This window comes from Pelobates fuscus, chromosome 5 (assembly GCF_036172605.1).
Source record: "Pelobates fuscus isolate aPelFus1 chromosome 5, aPelFus1.pri, whole genome shotgun sequence".
In the NCBI taxonomy this organism is placed as follows: domain Eukaryota; kingdom Metazoa; phylum Chordata; class Amphibia; order Anura; family Pelobatidae; genus Pelobates; species Pelobates fuscus.
Window position 1 is genome coordinate 321,849,629 of NC_086321.1, and position 21,449 is coordinate 321,871,077.

The following is a 21,449-nucleotide window of genomic DNA, read 5'->3' on the forward strand; positions in this document are numbered from 1 at the left end:
ATGGAAGTTAAGTATCATAATGACAAGCAAATAGTGCTATTTTCTGCTTCTATTGTACAAAACGTAACCATTTTGGTTTTATGCAATTGATAATAACTTGCAATATTAGATCAAACTTACTGAAATATTTTTTATTAAATGAATTATGAATTAACCTTTGTTTTATGGGAATGGTTTAGTCTTCACTCTTTACAGTTCCATGGTCTGGTTTAGGTTCATTTTAGCGGTCACTCACTTATTCATTTTCATTGCCGTATTAAAAGTTTTCTAATAGTACTTTATACTTTTTTTCCCCCACCTGCAGTTTAAAAGGATGTTGAATAGAGAACTGACACACTTATCTGAAACAAGTCGCTCTGGAAATCAGGTGTCCGAGTATATATCTAGTACCTTCTTAGGTGAGTAGACTTTTAAAATATTTGTGTGATGGGTAAGATTAAAAGCATTATGTATCACAATGTAAGGATCGTTCTTTCTAAGGAGAGCAGAAGAAATACATCCTATAATATGCATTCATGATGAAACGTTTAAACATTGGAGTTCTCTTTTTCTACCAGACAAACAGCATGAAGTGGAAATGCCATCACAGACCTCAAAAGAAAAGGACAAGAAAAAGATACCCATGTCCCAGATCATAGGTGTGAAGAAGCTGACACACAGCTCTAGCTTCACCACATCCAGCATCCCACAGTTTGGAGTTAAGACTGACCAGGAAGACCTCCTTTCAAAGGTCCAAATGTTTCCATACTAAGTAGATAAGAAAATATACATTTTAATGTGACAAAAGATGGGGGGGAAATGTGTGACATTGATGATGTGCGAATTGACGTTCCTGTGTCATTCACAGTACATGCCCATACAGCTTGAATGTTTAAAATAGGAACAGCTATTTAGAAAGTGTTGTGAAGTTAAAATTAAGCTCGATTTCAAGGCTACATTAAATTTTGATCACCTGTTATATTTTAAACAAGCCAAAGCCATATTTACTTGTGTGGGACTTGTATTAAAAGGGCACTTGTCATGCAAATTTGTCATGGTGTCACTTTGTAGGTAAATTACATTGTATTTGCTAACCAAATTACTTGCAAGTACATGGACACCATTTTCTGGCCAAAGATCTCAGCCATAGTCAACAAGTGGTTAAAAAAAGCCAGCCTGTGCACTCATTCATTTCAGTAATTTAGTCCTGTGCAGTACTAACGTCTACTTATATGAAAGTGCTTGAGATAATAGACAAGTGAAACAGACAAACTGTTCTGACACTAGCTTCTGCAAATTTTACCTGCAGTATTTAGTAACCATATTGTATGTTGCTCACTTGCTAAAAATATTAAACATGTTGCATTAGCTGATTAAAGAGATTATCTAAGCACCAAAGCAACTTTAGCTCAATGAAGCAGTTTTAGTGCTTTTTTTAAAGCAGTTTTAGTGCATTTGATAGGTTTTGGTCTCATTAATATGCTGTTTTTTTTTTAAATTATTCAAATATTTGTAGTTTTTGCACAAAATATTTTTTTTTCAGAATGCTGCACCAGAAGACTTTCTCCTTAGCCATGTCCCCATATGTAGAAATACATCCTTTTTAGTGCATGTATGTAGATCAACCCAAAACAGCCCTGAGTGAGATGCTTTTTAATTCCCAAACTGACTGCAGACAGAAACTTGAATACACAGGTTGTGATATCCATACTACATGTCTTCCTGGGTATCCTCTCCTTTTAATGCATCCACAATTCTAAGACGCCAACCCCAAACTCAGGCACATGAAGTATGTATAAGTAATGTATTAACTGGACATTACAGGCCTTAAAAATATGACAACTGTATATGTATAAATCTATGTGCATATTCCTGCTTGAAATTAATTATGTTTGAATCTGAGTATAGTGAGTATATGCAGCTGTGTAAATGCATGAGGTGTTACAGATAATGCTAGAAGTAGCTAGAGTAAAGGGGGATTGAGGTTAATAAAGGGTTTAATGTCAGAGTTATATTATAGGTTGTTTAGTGTTAAAGAGATTAAAAACTTGAGAGAGGTTGAAGTTGTAGTATTGAGTTTGTGGTTGGAGTTAGGTTAACTTTAGTATTGGGGAACACAAGGTGTTTAGTTTCTAAGAGGTGTTAAACCTAGGATTTAATGCACACTATAGTGTTATGGATACAGAACTGTCCCTAACATTATAGTGTTCCACAGCTCCACCCCCTAGGTCGGGCTCTTCCGACATCAGCCAGTGAGGGAAACTAATGTGCATGCGCTGTGAGCCTTTTCTTAGGAAAACACTGAATCAGTGCTTTCCTATGGGGATTTAGAAGACTCAGGACATCCTCATGCAGAGCGTGAGGACATCCAGCGTAGTTTTATAGAGTCTAAACTCCTTGAAACAACAGGAAGCACCTCTAGTGGCTGTCTGGTAGATATTAGAGCTGCAGGATTGGTTTTACAGTGTGCATCACTGACCGCTTTCCCTGCTCCTCCTGCAAGACATTTACTGTGTGAGTGGTAACTAGTGGGCAGATGGGAAGTGATCCCTTCCACTTCCTGTCCAGCCTCACACAAACACTGGAGTCTTTCATTTTTTTTTTGCAGGAGATTGAAGATGCCAATAAGTGGGGTCTGGATATATTTAAGGTAGCTGAATATTCTGGAAATAGACCATAGACCAAACACTGGAGGAGCTGAGACCGCACTGTGTCTTACACCCTCAATAACAGTCATTAATGTAGATTGCTTTTTAGTTCAGATCATTAAAGTGAAACTATGGGCTAAGAATACAAAATTGTATTTATATAGTGCCCCTCTTGCTCTCGCTTCCACTCCCACCAACCTTAATTGCTGTTGCAGGGTCAGGCTCCTGGCGCTGGGTCAGACTGCATCTAAACACCTTCTCCCCAACGGCGGAGACCGAATGTGCATCTGTGACGAGGGCTGCGGTTGCATTAGGACAACCCCATAGGAAAGCGTTGGATCAATTCTTTCCCATGGAGTTTTAGCAGACGCTGGATGACATCATGCTTTCCTGACATTATAGTGTTCCACAGCCCTACCCCTTGCGTCTGGCTCTGATGACATCAGCTGGTGGAGGAAACTAATTTGCATGCGCTTTGAGCACAGCACGTGCATTTGACCTTCCCTTAGGAAAGCATTGCGTCGATGCTTAAAGGACCTCCAGCGTCAGGTGACCAAAATATGTCTAACAATCCAGAAACACTTCTAGTGGCTGTCTACCAATGGAATTATTGCAGTTTATCAATAACTGCAATAATTACAATCGCAGAGTTAAACTGACAGGGACAGTGGATTTAGACAACATCAATGGTCTGGGTGCCTATAGTGTCCTTTTAAGCGGCGTCCGTGACCGAGCTGTATGCACATTTTGATAATCATTTTTCTGAAGTGAGGGGTTGTGGTGGAAAAAACTACTACAGATTTGAGCATACAAAAAAAATACAGTACATTTGAGACCAACATCTTTCAAATGTATTGTGCCCAGAGCATCTGCAGTGATTTTAATAAATATTATAAGCCCCCCTGTTAGAATATAATCAATAATTATCATAATGATTTCAATCATTGTTTTAATGCATTATTTGTTAATTTAATACATCAATACATTAAAGCATAAGGGTCGACTCACCTATGTGCAGTTTTGTGCAATGTATTATGGTTTGCATTGTAATTCACTGGAACACACAACAAATGATGTATATCCATGAATATTGGCAGAAATTGCTGTTTACATTCACTTGCAATTTCACCAGCTCACTGTCGTTGTACACACATATTGTTAAAATAAATTTGATGCTGTGGCCCTTTTCTTTAGTAAATTTGAACAGTGTTACTGTAGATAGTGTAGATAACACTATTCCAGTTAGTAAATGCTAACCATAGTCTTTCATTTTTTTTTTGCAGGAGATTGAAGATGCCAATAAGTGGGGTCTGGATATATTTAAGGTAGCTGAATATTCTGGAAATAGACCATTGACTGTCATTATGTACTCAATCTTCCAGGTAAGATCTTGCTTTCATTGCCCAATGATAATGAGTGCATTTTCTGAATTTCCCCAGCAGTGTCTCTCCGCAAAATTTATTTATGCCAGGGTTTACATTTTTAGTCCTATGCTCCTAGCCATGCCTTAAAAGTTACTTGCCACTGCAAGCTTTGATATACCCACCTGGGCTGACTTGCTACTCACCAGGGCAAAATTTCCACTAGCCATTTCTAGTGGGGAGTGAAAATATTGAGCCCTGCTAATGTTATGTATGGAAAGCTGTAATTCTACAACCTTTCGTATGCTCTAAAGCTGTATGCAATATATATGACTTGGCAGTATGAACCTACAACTACTGTGTGCTTTTCCTGCTAGGAAAGAGATCTTTTGAAAACCTTCCGAATACCTGTGGAAACATTCATTACTTACATGATGACACTAGAGGATCACTACCATGCAGATGTGGCTTATCATAACAACATCCATGCTGCCGATGTGGCACAATCCACCCATGTTCTCCTTTCTACCCCTGCATTAGAGGTAAAATCCACGTCTCTTTTGCTTGCATGTATAAAATGTAGAATACAGCAGCTGGGCATACCCTTATACAGGGGTAGGCAACCTTCGGCACTACAGATGTTGTGGACTACATCCCCCATAATGCTCTTACACCAATAATGCTGGCAAAGCATCATGGGGGGTGTAGTCCAAAACATCTGCAGTGCCAAAGGTTGCCTATGCCTGCCCCCTAATACATGGTTTTATAGACTTGAAAGTATTGCACTAAAGAACATTTGTGGCTCGTTTTGGTGTTGTTTCTTTCTTTTTTCATCTGTGCAGTAGCTATCTCTGATATTGTAGCCATATGTAAATCTCCTAAGAGAATGTTATTGTAGTAGAAGAAACACTGGTGTTCTGACAACCATATCCTTAATGTGTTTTGCACTGGGAAGATCTAAAGTCTGTGACATTAGACAAGCTAGTTGGTAGAGAAATGAAGTGCTTATTGAAGCTCACTGTAGTGGTTAGGGCGCTAGGAGTGCCCAGGTGTCCTCACAGAGTAATCTGTCAAGCTGTTTTAACATGGTTAAATGTACCTGGGACCCATCAGGCTCCCGTGCCACATTTATTCTGGTCCGGCCCGGAGAAGTTGGATGCCAATGTAGGAGCGCATTTGGCATCAGTTGGCTCCTCTCAGCCAATGAATATCACAAACTGGCATCTGGTTCCCTCAGCTAATACGGTTTGACAGAATAAGGGGGTTTAACCATAACCCCTACAGCAAGCTGGAGCTTGAGAATTTTAAAACAAACACAACCAAACACCAAAGTTAACTCCTTATGTACTGTAAAATGGCACAATTCATTTTTCTGTATATTTTCTGTATACTGAATTAGTAAAATAAACTTACTATTTTGCTCCGCTTTTCATATAGGCTGTCTTCACTGATTTGGAAATCATGGCTGCTATTTTTGCCAGTGCGATTCATGATGTTGATCATCCAGGAGTGTCTAATCAGTTCCTGATTAATACCAGTGAGTTCTTGGCCTGGCTATGGTAAATGGTGAATTGTTAAGACTGTGTGGGATATCTGAAAGTTAATACAGACGGCCTAGCCTGTTCATAAGTGTATTATTTAAAATAAGCTCAAATAAAAGGTTCTAGGTGTGTTTCAAGTCACTGGGATGTCATAAAAGCATACCACATGTTTACTCATCTACGTGGAAGCCATCAAAATTCAGAAACAAAAATATAATTGATGGAGAAATACAACTTGACACATACATTGAAATGATTTCTCTTGCACATTACATGTTTAACACACCACATAGTGGATATTTTGTGTACTGCAAGTTTGCCATTAATTTAACATGGTAGTTAGTAGATGTTTAAAGGGACACTATAGTCACCCAGCTCAATGAAGTGGTCTGGGTGCCAGGTCCCTCAGGTTTTAACCCTGCAGATGCAAACATAGCAGTTTCAGAGAAGCTGCTATGTTTACATTTGGGGTTAATCCAGCCTCTAGTGGCTGTCTTCCGGACAACCACTAGAGGCTCATCTGCGATGCTGGAGGCGAATTTCGCCTCCATCGCGCAGAGCGTTCATAAGAAAGTATTGAGAAATGCTTTCCTATGGACACTTTGAATGCGCGCACGGCACTTGCCGCGCATGCGCATTCGGGTCCAGTGACATCGGACGGGGAAGCTGACGTCGGACCGGGAGGAGAGGTCGGATGGATTAAGGTAACGTGCCCGGCGCTGGATTCAGGTAAGCTGCTCAAGGGGTTTTAACCCCTTCAGCGCCACGGGAGTGGGCACCCTCAGGGCACTATAGTGTCAGGAAAACCGCTTTGTTTTCCTGACACTATAGTGATCCTTTAATAAAGTCGTGTTTTTTTGTTTGTTTTTTTGGCCCATTTAATGTGCTCTTAATGTCAATTAAAGTTCCATAACATTGTTACCATATTGGCCTCACACACTGTAAAGACTTTGCTCATGAACTCTTTAACCCCTTAAGGACCAAACTTCTGGAATAAAAGGGAATCATGACATGTCACACATGTCATGTGTCCTTAAGGGGTTAAAGGCCTAGGTTGTGGTGGACAAATAGCTCGGTTTATAAATAAAGACTTGGATAAAAGTTCTAGTTCTATCTTGCATATGCTGTAAAGAGCACACAAGTAACCCCTTGCCTCCCAATGCCAACTATAAGTGTGAAACAATGCATAGTAATATTTAGCTGTAAGGCTTCATTTACATTCCTCTTTGCACCAGCAATGGTTTTCACCAATAGTGCTCTGCTACAAGGGTTATTTGTGCTGTATTGTACAGATAGTTGATGTAATTGTACGTACTGTATGTGGGTATTATGCTCACATAAATATATTGTGTTTTATTTTCTAGTTGAATTTCTAAGATGATGCATTTAGTAAAATAGCAAATGGTTCCTTACAAATAGTAATGGGCAGTATATTGAATGATGTATACTGAATCATCTCACCGCTAATGGCAAGATGCTGAGGAGATTTACTTAGTGCTCTTATTGCCTTGGGGTTGGGGGCGGGTGCTAGGTCTAAAGGAAAGATTGCTAAAATTTTCATTTATTTTTTTTTATTTCACTTTTTTTTTTTTTTAAATCTGGCTAAGCCACCATGTAAGTCAGATTGTACCGTTTTCTGTCCAATTTCTGCTCAACCTGTTCACACTGACCAATCACACGCGTTGAACTTCATGCAAAAAAATACAGCATGTTAATAAGCAAACCAAAAACCTGTCAAATGTGTTGTATTGCTGCCCAGAGTGTCCCTTTGAAGGAACATATCTAACTGTATTGGAGATTTATCTGTGGTGTGTGCATACTCTTGGCTAAATTGACTTACAATTTAAAGCAGGCTCTTAGAAAAGAAAAAAAAAAAACCTCACATAAGGACTGCATTTAGTCTATTATAGCCCTGATTTAAAAGGTGTCACAGCATTTTGGTTGACAGCGAATGCTCTGTGCACCTGTTTAAAGGGACACTATAGTCACCATAATAATAACTACAGCTTTTTGCATTGGTTCTGGTGAGTAGAATCATTCCCTTCAGGATTTTTGCAGTAAACATTGTCTTTTCAGAGAAAAGTTTAAATTATATATGATAACTCCACTGGCCACTCCTCAGGTGGCTGTTAGAGGTGCTTCCTGGGGCAGTGCTGCACAGTGAGTAGCACTGCCATTCAGTGTCTCCACCCGCTGCATGGAGACACTGAAATTTCCTCATAGAGATGCATTGAATCAATGCATCTATATGAGGAGATGCTGATTGGCCAGGGCTATGATTGACTTGTGCTGGCTCTGCCCCTGATCTGCCTCATTGACAGTCTCAGCCAATCCTATGGGGAAGCATTGTGATTGGCTCAGAACATCAGCAGTTTAGAGGCAGAAAGGAGCAGATCCGCCAGCAACTACAGACTTGAATTCAAGTAAGATTTTATTATATTTAGGGAGGCCGGGGGGGGATAGATGGTGAGTTTAACACTATAGGGTAAGGAATACATGTTTGTGTTCCTGACCCTATCCGTTAATGCTTGCTATCCAGCCCACATTTCAAATGTTTTTATTTTATTTCTAATGTATTTATTTAATCACTTGAAAGAAAATTGTAGTGAAGTGGTCATAATGCATGTATCATAATCCGATACTCTTGCAGCTTCATACATTTGACTGCAGATAATATGTATGTAGAGTTAATACATCCGCATTGGCTTTCCTGGAGGGAAAAAAAGTTACTACTTTTAATATACCTAACTATAAACGGGGGGCGGGGGTCAAATACATACATACATAATTGTTTTCGTTTTTTGGGGTGGTTTTTTTTATTAATTTTGAGGTAATAAGGTAAATGAAACATGTGTTATTGTCTCTCTGTGCAGATTCTGAACTTGCATTGATGTATAATGATGCCTCAGTCTTAGAAAATCACCATTTGGCAGTAGGGTTTAAGCTACTTCAAGAAGAAAATTGTGATATATTCCAGAATCTGACAAAGAAGCAGCGCCAAACACTAAGAAAAATGGTCATTGACATGGTAAGTCAGAGGACGGAGGCCTATTTTAGCGTTCTTATTTCCCTGATGATAAAATGTAAAGTGCTCCTACACTGCAAGATGTGCGGTCTTTCATGACAAAAATAATTTATTTCTCAGCTTCACCGTATTTTACACCGTAACAACTGACCCAAAAAAGATTACAACAAGGAAAGTCTGACTCCACACCTGTAATTTATACAGTGTTCACTGAAAATGAAATCACTTTATCGATTTTCATTATCTCGTAACCACCATGAAAGGTGTGTGTGGAGAATTGACAAGGAAATGACAGATTTTACTTTTACCACCAAAATAGCTGCACTAAAATGGGGTGGGGGGAATATTCCTGGATGTTTTTTTTTGTTTTTTTTTTGGTTTACATTTTGTTATTAATTTGTCAAATTATCCACAGTCCTGGTTTAGTGAATAAGCTCAAGTGTATATCGCTCTCGCTCTTTGTGCTATCATGCTATTCTGACAACAACAAAAAAAAGGTACAACATTCACATGACATAAACTGTAGCCTATTTTAATGGTTAGTCCTGATTAGTAGTCATTTTAAACCTGACAAAACCATTGCGCTATATGACATTTTAAAGGGACACTATAGTCACCCAGACCACTTCAGCTCAATGAAGTAGTGTGGGTGCCAGGTCCCTCAGGTTTTAACCCTGCAGATGCAAACATAGCAGTTTCTGAGAAACTGCTATGTTTACATAGCAGGGTAAAGCCAGCCTCTAGTTGGCTGTTTTCCGGACAGCCACTAGAGGTGCATCTGCGACGCTGGAGGCATATTATGCCTCCATCACGCAGAGCATCCATAGGAAAGCATTGAAAAATGCTTTCCTATTGACAGCTTGAATGCGCATGCAGCACTTGCCGCGCATGCAGCACTTGCCGCACATGCGTGTTCGGCTCTGCTGATGTCGGCGGGGGAGGAGAGGTCACCAGTGCTGGAAAAAGGTAAGCTGCAGGGAGGGGGACCCTGAGGGTGGGGGCACCCTCAGGGCACTATAGTGTCAGGAAAACCGTTTAGTTTTCCTGACACTAGTGATCCTTTAACTAAATAGGTCTTGTAACATCTAGCTTGTAAAAATACAAAATTGTAACCAGTGTGTTGTAAGTTAAGGAAAAGAGATCAATTGTACCAGCTGAAAGCTGTGCCTATATTCAAGATATATGCCTCTTCATAAATAACAGTTTGTGTAACGTTATTATTATTTCGTATATCTTTTTGTCCCTCTCACAGGTGCTGGCTACAGATATGTCCAAGCACATGAATCTGTTGGCAGACCTGAAGACAATGGTTGAAACCAAGAAAGTGACCAGCCTGGGGGTTCTGTTGCTTGATAATTACTCTGATAGGATACAGGTGAGGAACATGTGATGTGTGTGATTTGCAGTCCCTTGTAAAGGAAAACTATGGTAAATTGAATCTCACATTATGAGATCATGGCAACTGAAACATTGTCAATACAGATCGTAAATGGGGCTGAAGTGTGGACAGGAATGAGCACATAATTAGGAAGTTACTTAAGCTCTTAAGGGTTTGAACATTTCTGTAGGTATTTAAAATGAATTACTAGGGAAGTAGAAGTTTATTATGGCAGGTACAGGAAGTCTTGGAATTAAAGTAAATTAGACCCAAACATTAGACCAGATTTGTGAACAAGTTATGAAGCTAATTTCGCATACATTTCAATATGTTTTGCCTCCTCGCACAACAAACACACAGACACACATATACAAAGGATGTAAGCAGCACTTAAAAACAAGGATGTAAGAAAAGCTTAAAGTCTATTTAAAACTTTCCCTCAGGAACCACTTTTAAGATGTTTAGTACATTTTAGGTGCCACACATCTTAGTGCACCACACCCCAAAGTGTTAAAAAAACAAACCATGACTCAATTTGAAAATCAATGAGATGTGTAAAACTGGAGTGCTTTTTAAACAATCTGTTCTCCGTGTACACACCATAAATTACTTATAAAGTGCTGGGCTAATATCTTCTGCTGAGAATTATTGCACATCAAAAAGAGAAATACATTTGTAGTTTAGATTGTTTAAAACTTTACATCTAGATCATTTAAAACTTTACATAAACTAGAAAATTAAATCCAAAAATAATCCAATTGATTATTCACTCACATTTTATTAGAACTAGTATGTCCAACAGCCATTAGAGGCATACTGACTGACAAATGTAAACATTGATGTTTCTCTGAAACAGCAATGCTTACATTTGTTAGACTGTAGGAACAGCATTTAGGCACCAAGATAACATTTAACTCACACGATGTAGATGTTCTAGTTCTAAAAAAAGGTTTCACCTATAGTTGCAGGCATGGTCACTCGTGGGATCAAATCAAGAAAGTTTGCCAAATGGCTAAGAATGTAGGATTTAAATTTGTCTGTGTCTTGTATTCTTTCTTATATTTGAGGTACTAGGGAAGTTCAGAAAAAGCTGGACCCTTGCCCAAATCTGCACTGTCGCCATTTAAGTGTCTAATAAGATATTAATAATAGGATTTTGGGTATGCCTTTTGGATACATCCCCAGAAGGACAATTTCCACATGATTTGTCTATTTTGCTTAGTTATTTAGCGTATATAATCTACATGTGTCAACACTATGGCAAATTTGCTTAACCCCTTAAGGACCAAACTTCTGGAATAAAAGGGAATCATGATATGTCACACATGTCATGTGTCCTTAAGGGGTTACACAGACATACCAGACATGCATCAGCCAGCCAATAGAGTCACAGCCAAGAGATGATCTAGAGAAGTGGGCCAGTTTTGAGGGCAGGAGATACATCTCCTATAGAAAATTGGGGCTCAAGTGTCACAGTCTCTGCCATTAAAAGATGAATAGTTGTTTGTTGCATCTCTACACATACTGGCCTACAAGTAAAGTCCTTCAAGAACGGTTTCCAAGTCTTTATGTAGTTAATAAAAACACATTGTTTATACAAAAAAAAAGTACATCCTTTGGTTCTCTGTCTAGGTCCTACAGAACATGGTGCACTGTGCAGACCTCAGCAATCCCACCAAACCTTTAGAGCTCTATCGCCAGTGGACAGATCGGATTATTGTGGAGTTTTTCCACCAGGGAGACAGAGAGCGAGAGAAAGGCATGGAGATCAGCCCAATGTGTGACAAGCACAATGCTTCTGTCGAAAAATCCCAGGTACGTTTGGATGGAGACTGCTATTCTGACATACACACACACTAAACTCTTAGCTACTCTGCATTGTCTCTCAGCTTATTTTCCAAACTCCAAAGATGCACCTCAAACTCCTTCTTTGACGCATCATATCTCAATCCTCATATTGGCACCTCTCTCCATATCACCTGAATAAAAATCCTTCCCATTATACATTATCCCGAAGGACTACCTTGCTGCAATTCCACCTAAATTTCTAGTACATTTTGTTGTTACTTTTGTACTTTGATAAATCTATACCATTCTTTTGTTCTAGTACCCTTAATGACAGCTGAGCAATAATTGCAGCATTCTGTAACATTATTTCAATTTGTTTGTATGTGAGAAGCAAGTCAATTTGTGTTGATGTGTCATTGCTAATCAATGAAAAATAATTTTGGTTAATGGACACTATAGGCACCAAAACAATTTTAGCGTAATGAAGCAGTTTTGGTGTTTAGATCATGCCCGTGCAGTCTCACAGCTCAATTCTCTGCCATTTAGGAGTTAAATTACTTTGTTTAAACAGTTCTAGTCACACCTCCCTGCATGTGACTAGCACAGCCTTCCTAAACACTTCCTCAAAAGGATCCTAGATATTTTAGGTTCCTTTATTGCACAACTAATTTAAAGGGTCACACCTAAACAACTGTAGCTTTCTTTTTAGTGTGAAGAGTTTTTTTTTTCTTTTTCAAAAAGTGCAGATTTTAATAGAAATGTACACTTTTATAAATGCACCTGGTTACACCCCCTTAGCTTTTAAGCAGACAACACGTAATGTTACTTGGTTTAGTTGGCTCAATGGAGCTGACCTTAAAGGAACACTATAGTCACTTAAATTACTTTAGCTAAATAAAGCAGTTTTAGTGTATAGATCATTCCCCTGAAATTTCACTGTTCAATTCACTGTCATTTAGGAGTTAAATCACTTTGTTTCTGTTTATGCAGCCCTAGCCACACCTCCCCTGGCTATGATTGACAGAGCCTGCATGAAAAAAAAAACTGGTTTCACTTTCAAACAGATGTAATTTACCTTAAATAATTGTATCTCTTTCTCTGTAAATTGAACTTTAATCACATACAGGAGGCTCTTGCAGGGTCTAGCAAGCTATTAACATAGCAGGGGATAAGAAAATCTTAATTGAACAGAACTTGCAATAAAGAAGGCCTAAATAGGGCTCTCTTTACAGGAAGTGTTTATGGAAGGCTGTGCAAGTCATATGCAGGGAGGTGTGACTATGGTTCATAAACAAAGGGATTTAACTCCTAAATGGCAGAGGATTGAGCAGTGAGGCTGCAGGGGCATGTTCAATACACCAAAACTGCTTCATTTAGCTAAAGTTGTTCAGGTGACTATAGTGTCCCTTTAAGAGGCAGCAATAGCCCAGAGCACCTAACTTACAAAGAAATCTCATTGAGTTGTATTTGGAAGTCTGTGATTGGACAGCCACAGAAAGTCTGGGTGGGGATAGAAGGGGAGAGCTTGCAAAGGCAGCAGACAGGAGAACTGAAGGTTTTGCAAGCTGATTTTTAGATATATACCCCAATGAAAAAATACATAATTAAATGCATGAATATTTTTGATTGAGGTATATCTACAAACAGGGATTTTAATTTATTTTGTATTTGGGCAGTAAAGCTTGCCTTTAATTTAGAATGTATTATCTCTTGCTCTAATAGCCTGCTAGAGCTTTCTGTGTGTGATTTAAAGTTCCATTTACATAAGTGGGAAGGAAAACATGTTAAATTTACAGAGCAGGAGATACCAAAAAAAAGCTTCTAAAGGATATTTGAAAATATCCTGATTGAAAAGGAAACCAATTTTCTTTTTCATGCATAGTATGTGAGAATAACAGCCAGGTGAGGTCTAGCTAGGGCTGCATAAACATTAACACAAGTAATTTAACTCCTAAATGGCAGAGAATTGAGCAGTGACCCTGCAGAGGCATAATCTATACATCTGCTTCAACTGCTCCATTAAGTTGTTTTAAAACTTACAGTATCTCTTTAAGTGCATGAATATAACAATAGGTAATACATATTGTTACTATGTATGTTAAAGTATGTTTCCTTTTCTTGTTTAAGGTTGGTTTCATTGATTACATTGTGCACCCTCTCTGGGAGACCTGGGCAGATTTGGTGCACCCTGATGCTCAAGAAATTCTTGACACCTTAGAAGATAACCGAGAATGGTATCAAAGCATGATTCCTCAAAGTCCATCTCCTCCACCAGATGATCAAGACCTAGAAAGAGGTAATGCAACAGGTGACAAATTCCAGTTTGAGCTCACCCTGGAGGAGGAGGGGGAGTCGGACACTGAACAGGAGGACACTGAAAGTCCAGTGGACGAGGAAAGCAGCGACTCCAAAAACCAGACCACAGATGATTCAGCTCAAGGGAGCGATGAGGCTGACCATCCCTCCCCTGTTGATGTGTGCCGGAGTATTTCTGGCAAGCTGGACAGATTAGAACTCCCCACAAAGAACACTCTAACGAAGCAGAAAAAAGTCTTGAACTTCGATAACATGAGACTATCAGCAGAAAGGACGCTACCACAAATGGACTCTGGTACAAGGCCTGTCGCTTCTGAGAACTTGGCAAGACAGGAAAGCACAGGGCAAGCGGAGATCTGTTTGGATCAGGAAGGAAACCTCACATATCTTCCATTAGGAACGTAATGCCAAATTGCCACTCCACATTTTATTTTTATTCAGTCACAACACTTTGGTTTTTTATTTTCGGGCGGAAGATTGGAATTATATATTTTATTTTTTAATTAACAAAAAAAAAAACTGACAATGAGCAGGGGTAAAAAAAAAAGTCACCAAAATCAAAGATATTGCATGGGAGAGCATGGTGAACTGTTCTTGGTTTCATGTTTTTTTTATTTTCTTTTTGAGGGAAATGAGAAATGCCTGTTAAACCCTCTTTATGGCAGAGTCACTGTTCTTGGCTTTGCAAGTGTCTGCTCTGTGAGATCCATGGTGATTAAGTTGTACAAAGCAGGATTACACACCATTGTACAAAATCACTATAAATATGGGGATTTAAAGATCCTTACCTGATCTTTGCTTGTTTGTTTGCACAGTGCCCAGTACACACCTCTCACTCTACCTGCCTAGATAAGCTCAAGTTCTTACCGCGTTTTACTATACATCTGCTGGGACAATATACAGATGAACCGTCATCTGTAAAGTAGCATTCTGTTGTCTGTGCAAGACTGGTACATAAAACTCACCATAACTGAATGTAGCGTTTCATGCGTGCCCAAAAAGTTACAGAAATCAAGTATTTATTTAGTAAATATAAGCTACTTTCATTTTCTAACGCATGTTTTAAAGTTGGAAAACTGTAAATATAATTAACATGTTTACAGTTCCTTGTTGATTTCATTAATCAAATCTGTTAACTTCAGCTTCATTGATAGAAGCAATATCTTAAATAATGCTAACTTGTGCGACGTGTATCATTAGGTGATTTTACACTTGATCAGGCTTGGGGCAGGTCCCAACACCCATGCACATCTACCAATTGGAGCAAGGGAGAGCCTGACCCTGCTACTTGCAGTTAAAAATCCTTGTTATAGTTAGCGTCTATAGGAGACATACTTATCTGTTACATAAGAAAACGAGTGTCTAACTGCAACAAATCAATGAGTGAGTGGGGCAATATCTATGTTTACGTTTGTAGCCATTCTCTCCTTGTATTAGTGCGTTAAAAAAACAAACAAAAAAAACCCTTCTGATTTTTACAAAGGGCTTGTATACTTCTAAAACTGGCCAACCAATCCGATATATTCAATGATCCTTTCTGATTGTTGAATAATGAAAAAAACAAAAAATGTTGCGTGGAAAATGAATTGGAAGCAAGTGACCTTTTTGATAATCCCAGTGGTAGCCCAATTGTACTGAATGCTGGGACCTGTAATCCTCAGCAGCAGTAGGGCTTGACAGTGTCCAACCTGGATGACACAGAGCAGACACGTTGTAAGCTTTGCCACATATTAAATATGTTTTCAAATTGTAATGTGAGAAGGAGATAAAAAAAATACCAAAAATGTAACATAATCCCAGTGTTAGGAGAGGCTGAATGAATGTGTTGATTTTCAGTTTTCTCTTTTGTTGCGATGTCATTACGACTATCTAGACTAGAGTGATTGATTATCTTCAATAATGTGGTTATACTTGCCTGATGTATGTAATCACAGATCCCAAAATAACTCTTCACATGTAATTCTAAGTCATTTTGCTGCAGGACTCATGGCTTAGTTCACATCTTAAGGACCAATAACCGTCTATATTTTCATAGCAAGCACTTCTGGAGTTTAGTTGTCTCTTGTGTTAACCCTTTAATAACAAGGGGTCAAGTAATTAATCCTGACATTGCAGGACATCTGCCTTAAACAGTATAACTGCTGCTTTTCCTTGCACTGGGATTAATAACTGGTTTATTGAAGGTAAAATATGTTTGTATGTATACATGTATAAGGAAGGAGCTACACATACCACACAATTTACTAGAATCCTATTTTGGTGTTCTTAAAATGCTTTTCACCACTGAATCCTATTTTATGCTCAACATCTCATGATGAAAATTGAGACATATGTTTGACCTTGCCCCTGGACAATGTGAATGCACAGAATACCCTAATAATTTAGGGAAGCCACTTATTTTGTTTAATATGCATGCATGATATTGCTCAGGTTCTGCAGAGGCAGGGGAGAACGTTGCTGCAAGGAAAATGGAGGATAAACAAATGCAACAAAATGGTAGTCCAGTACTGTTATGTAAGATATGTAATTGGAGTCACTGAAAGCTCTCTTATGTCAGTAGTGCAGTTGACTGAATACTTTCCCCTGGAAAACATTGAAATCTTTAAAGTGGACAATGCAAAAAAAGACCTGTGAATGAGCAGCAGTAGGAAGTAAAATAATGTGTTTTTAGTTTATTTTTTTTATTAATTTATGTATAATATGTAAGGAGGGTCAACTGTAGTTTATTTTTAATTTGCAACTCACTCACGCAAGGTACCCTATGTATTTTTAATTAATTAATTGGAAATAATTACTAGTCTTCAAGTTACCTCCTTTTTCTGGTTTGCCTTTATATTTTATCAGCCTTCTTCGATTATTTTTATTTATTTATTATATATATATATATATATTTTTTTTTTTACTCAAACCAGAAATAAGCTGAGATCTCAGCCAATCACTGGCTTTCCATGGTTTGTGCATGCTTCTTATTGGGACATTCACAACAAACACACCTGTATAAGTGAATGAAGGCCTTTAGATGTTCTATACCTGCCGCTTTCTTGCACGCATATTCATTTATTTTATCGTGAGCTTTAATACGCATCACATTTGTTCAGGTGCCGGGCATGTGCCTTTAATAACACTCCCACAAATGTAAACAAATTGCCAGATGATGAGCAAATCTTATTGATTTTCTTGGTGAAAAAAATGTAAAGAAACTAAAATAGGACTTCCAGGGTATTTACTAACGTGATAATTGAAAGTGGATTTCAAATTCAAGGCTAGAGTATCTGTACTGAAAACATGGCTGAATTGGGTAATTTTTCCATTTCAGCTATTTTTGCATTAAATTTGAAATTCACTTTGAATTCTCACTTGAGTGAATATCCCGGTTTATCTCTCATCCAATGTCTTTTGAAGTGTGTATACGATACGTTCCCCATAAAGCTTTTGTCACAGGCCTCAAATTGTTATTTTCTTATCTTACTCTGGGTAGGAGTGGGTGAACAGGCATTATCTGTATTTGCTTTTGACCCTTGTGTGTATCAGCTGGAAGATTTTTTTTTAAACCTCAGGGCATGGTGGAATGCTGTATGTATGGATGTACTAAGAGAAAAATGTGTAGCAGTCAGCCTGAGAGTGTTCATACCTTTCTCAACCCAAACACTGCATGCTAGCAGTTTTGCCAATGAACTGTATAAATCCCCACTGATTAAAGAGTTAGGTGTTCTAAAGGGGCAACTCTTCTTAGAGGAAGCTTTTATTTGTCTACGGTATTAATGTTATGGAACATTGTTAGTAAATATCAGGATGTTTCATATTTTCGTAGGAAAATTCAATATGTTTCCCCCCACACTCCTCAAATATTAAAATCCTGTGAGGATACATTACATAAACATATTATTTTTCTTTAAAAGGATTTTCACATTCCATGTTTACACTTTTGCTCGCCTTTAAGTGGAAGTCCTAAATAATATCTTGTGTAGCTGTAATGTGTTTTTTTTCTTTTAATTCATTTATTGAATTCTGAATATCTTGACAACACACCCAGTAATTCGGCTTTCCCAAATGCTCGGCTAACGAGCACACAATCTTGCTGTGAGCAGATGGATGTAGCCTATAACTTGAAAACCGGTAGACTAACCTGATATGATGAATTAATGTGGAATTGGCAGAACAGAAGCAAAACAAAAATGGTATCCGATATTCGTTAAATGTATAGTCCCAATAATCCTAAAACGTCCGTGACTTAGTGCTCAATTTCCGTTGAACAAACCAAATTGCCAATAAATGTACAGAAAAAAATGTTCTTTTACTTTATGTACTTACCAGTACAGTGCCAAAAGTGCCAAGCCACCTTTTTTTCAGTAGAACTGTACATGTGGTGCTAAAAGGATGGAAACCGTTTTGCAATCCTTCTGGTTCAAATGACACCTAGGCTCCTGGCTACATTAACAGCCATTCTTAATTTACCCAGTGGACCTCTTGGAATAGGCATACAGGCCTGCCAGTATACCTTTTACATCACACAATTAAGGATGTTTTTACCAGCATAATATATAGATTATACTACGTGCCAATGTAAAAATTGACGGTCATCCATATGTTTTGTAAATAACAGTACCTTTAAGACTTCTACATATGCACTAAATTGTGCATAAAAGTCTTAGATTTAAAGGCACATATGTATTTGCCAAGTGACATGCTATATATTTCATGAATTATTGCCAAATAAATACCATAGGACAACTCCCTGCCCTACCAGCCAAATGAATCATTATTGCTAATACAATATAACAATGTTGTCTTCTCAGAGTCTGTATCTCATGCTAATGTATTTCATTATATTTAAGAAATAGAAGTGTATCAGATGTCTGGGATTAGCATACACAATGTTGTATGTTATCTTTTTTCTTGGAAGAATGATAATTATTCAGCTCATAATAAAAAGATTCCGTGTTTTAGCTACACTTAATATAATAATGTATCATTAATACGTTATTTTAAAATGCATTTTCTTTGGGTTGAAAAGTGCTGAATACTCTCGCACACAAAACAGGGGCTCAATTTAATTTATTTTGCTAAAGTTTCACTTTATTTTAGTGTATTTGTAGTTCACTTTTGAACAAAGCCACAATTCTGTGCACACTTTTCTTGTCTCTGATCAGATATTACTGTGATTGCACTCAAAATGCTGCAATATTATTATTATTATTATTATAACCTTGTACGTCTCAGAAACACCATTGATATAATTGCAGGTAATCTGTGCTGTTTGAAATTTTACGGGTGTTTTGGGTTTCTTTTTCTCGGTTTTGAATGATGGTTATTTTTATGTGGTGCTTGTGTTCCTCTAGAAAGAACACCATGTTTGATGGAGTCAATACAGTTTTGGCAGTATTGGATGTTACAGACAAATATATATTTTGTTCGTGTATCCGCTGCCTACATTGTTAGTATTAGTTGGTGTGTTTTTTTTTTGTTTGTTTCTGGTTAAGGTCATTGATTTTGTCCTTTGAAAATTGACTCTTACTTAAGAGGTGCTGGTAATGCCATGCATCATAATATAGATGCATACGTATGGAAGAATTATCTTAAAAGGGTTCAATGATAGGAGTAGCAAGTGCTACCAATCTTGTAGCCTCAAACTGCTGTATACAGCTTGAATCTGATATTTCTCAATTGTCATGTTGTTTTTGTCGTTAAAATAGGGATTGTTTTTGTGTCTTGCATTTGCACCAGTCTTTTCTGATCTGAAAAAAAGATGCCTATAACACCCAAACATTTCACAGCACTGGGTTTGTGATGGTTCACAAAGGTCCATTAATAGTTAATGCCATTTGAGACATGGTAAGCCATAATGGAACCTTAATGGATAAGGGCAAACAAATGTGTACCACTCATTACTGCTGCAATAGTGAACCATTGTTGGTTGTTAATGTATCGAAGGCCTGACTTAGGTGCCAATATTTAGAGTTCCTTGCAAATGGAAGTGAAGGATTGTTGCACACTTTAATACATATAGGCCTGATTCTCTCTTGCAGAGATGTCACAAACCATATTTGTTTTATTATTTTTCTTAATAAAAATACTTTATCTTTTTGCATTGTGATTGAATATTTGTCTTTCTTTGATGTATGTGAAGGCATCAATAACGTTTTGGGTGAAGCTAGATTTTTGTGTATAGCGTGAGGACGTCCAGTGTCAGGCAACCACCCGGAAATAAAATAAAATAAAAAAAAAAAAGTGGGAAAAACCTAGTATACTTATAAAATATATATAAACCACCTGGAAAAGCAGACCAGGATCAGTAGATCAGTGGAAGATCTATAATAATAATGAACATAACATAGCGTAATACAGTTTAAACAAAAATATAAATGTGGTGTAAGTGTAAAACTCACAAACAAATGGTGATATCAGGCTTGTCACCCCACCCGGGGTTAAAAGGATCAGGAAAAATTCTAGAATATATAGATGTTGGAGAATCTTGTGTATATATAAAAGGGAAAAACCGTATATGGTGAAGTAAAATGAAAACTTGGAAAATTTATTTAGAATGCACTTACAGACTGAAGGTAAGTTAACCCCTTAGTGACCAGGTCGTTTTTCAAAACTCTTGCCATTGGGACCAAGACTCTTTTTACATTTTTGTGGTGTTTGTGTTTAGTGGTAATTTTCCTCTTACTCATTTACTGTACCCACGCATATTATATACAGTTTGTCTTGCCATTAAATGGTCTTTCTAAAGATACCATTATTTTCTAAGCATGTGCATAGGGAAAATATTCGTCTCGGTTCGGCATTCAGGACTTCGGCAACTTCGGAACTCCAGCATTTCGGGACTTCTCTTGCAGCCGCTTGGTAGATAACTCCCTAATTCCCATGGTATTAGGGAGTTATCTACCAAAAGGCTGAAAGACCTAAATTGGTCTTTCAGCCAAATTTACTAATACTAAGTAAAAATTACTCAGTATTCGTAAATGTTGCCCCTGCTCGCTATACCGCAAGTAGGGGCATGTCTATTAAACAGTGAGGTCCCCCCAATCCACCAAACAGAGTGTTATGAGTCAAATTACACAGCGTGGGAAAATTCCAAAGAACTTTCCCACGCTGTGTAAAATGACACAGAGCACTCTGATTGGTGGATTTCAAACCAACCAATCAGAGTGCTGTGACAGGTAAATGTAGAGACTTACCTGTCAGTCTCTTCATTTACCTGTCAGAGCACTCTGATTGGATGGCTTAAACCCACCAATCAGAATGCTCTGAGCCTAATTGCAGGGCGTGGCTAGGCTTTATAAGCCTTCCCCGCCCTGCAGAGCCCTGTCTGCGCAGAGCCCTCGCCGGGTAAAGATGGATTTTTTTTTTTTTTTTTGCACTCTGGTTTTTAAAAAATATATATATATTTTTTAATTGCGCCGGTTATTT

At 38.0% G+C, this 21,449-nt stretch overlaps 1 protein-coding gene across 1 annotated transcript in view; it reads left to right on the plus strand.

The window, feature by feature from the left end:
• The window catches only part of PDE4C (phosphodiesterase 4C), a 30,908-nt gene extending 14,038 nt beyond the window's left edge, over positions 1-16,870 (plus strand). Inside the window, exons 2-10 of the mRNA XM_063455597.1 lie at positions 305-398; positions 558-730; positions 3,911-4,009; positions 4,366-4,530; positions 5,426-5,525; positions 8,403-8,557; positions 9,807-9,929; positions 11,565-11,747; positions 13,848-16,870. Of these exons, the coding sequence (XP_063311667.1) occupies positions 305-398; positions 558-730; positions 3,911-4,009; positions 4,366-4,530; positions 5,426-5,525; positions 8,403-8,557; positions 9,807-9,929; positions 11,565-11,747; positions 13,848-14,441 (1,686 nt within the window). The 3' untranslated portion in view covers positions 14,442-16,870. The remainder of the gene's footprint in view (positions 1-304; positions 399-557; positions 731-3,910; positions 4,010-4,365; positions 4,531-5,425; positions 5,526-8,402; positions 8,558-9,806; positions 9,930-11,564; positions 11,748-13,847) is intronic.
• Positions 16,871-21,449: the final 4,579 nt, after the last annotated feature.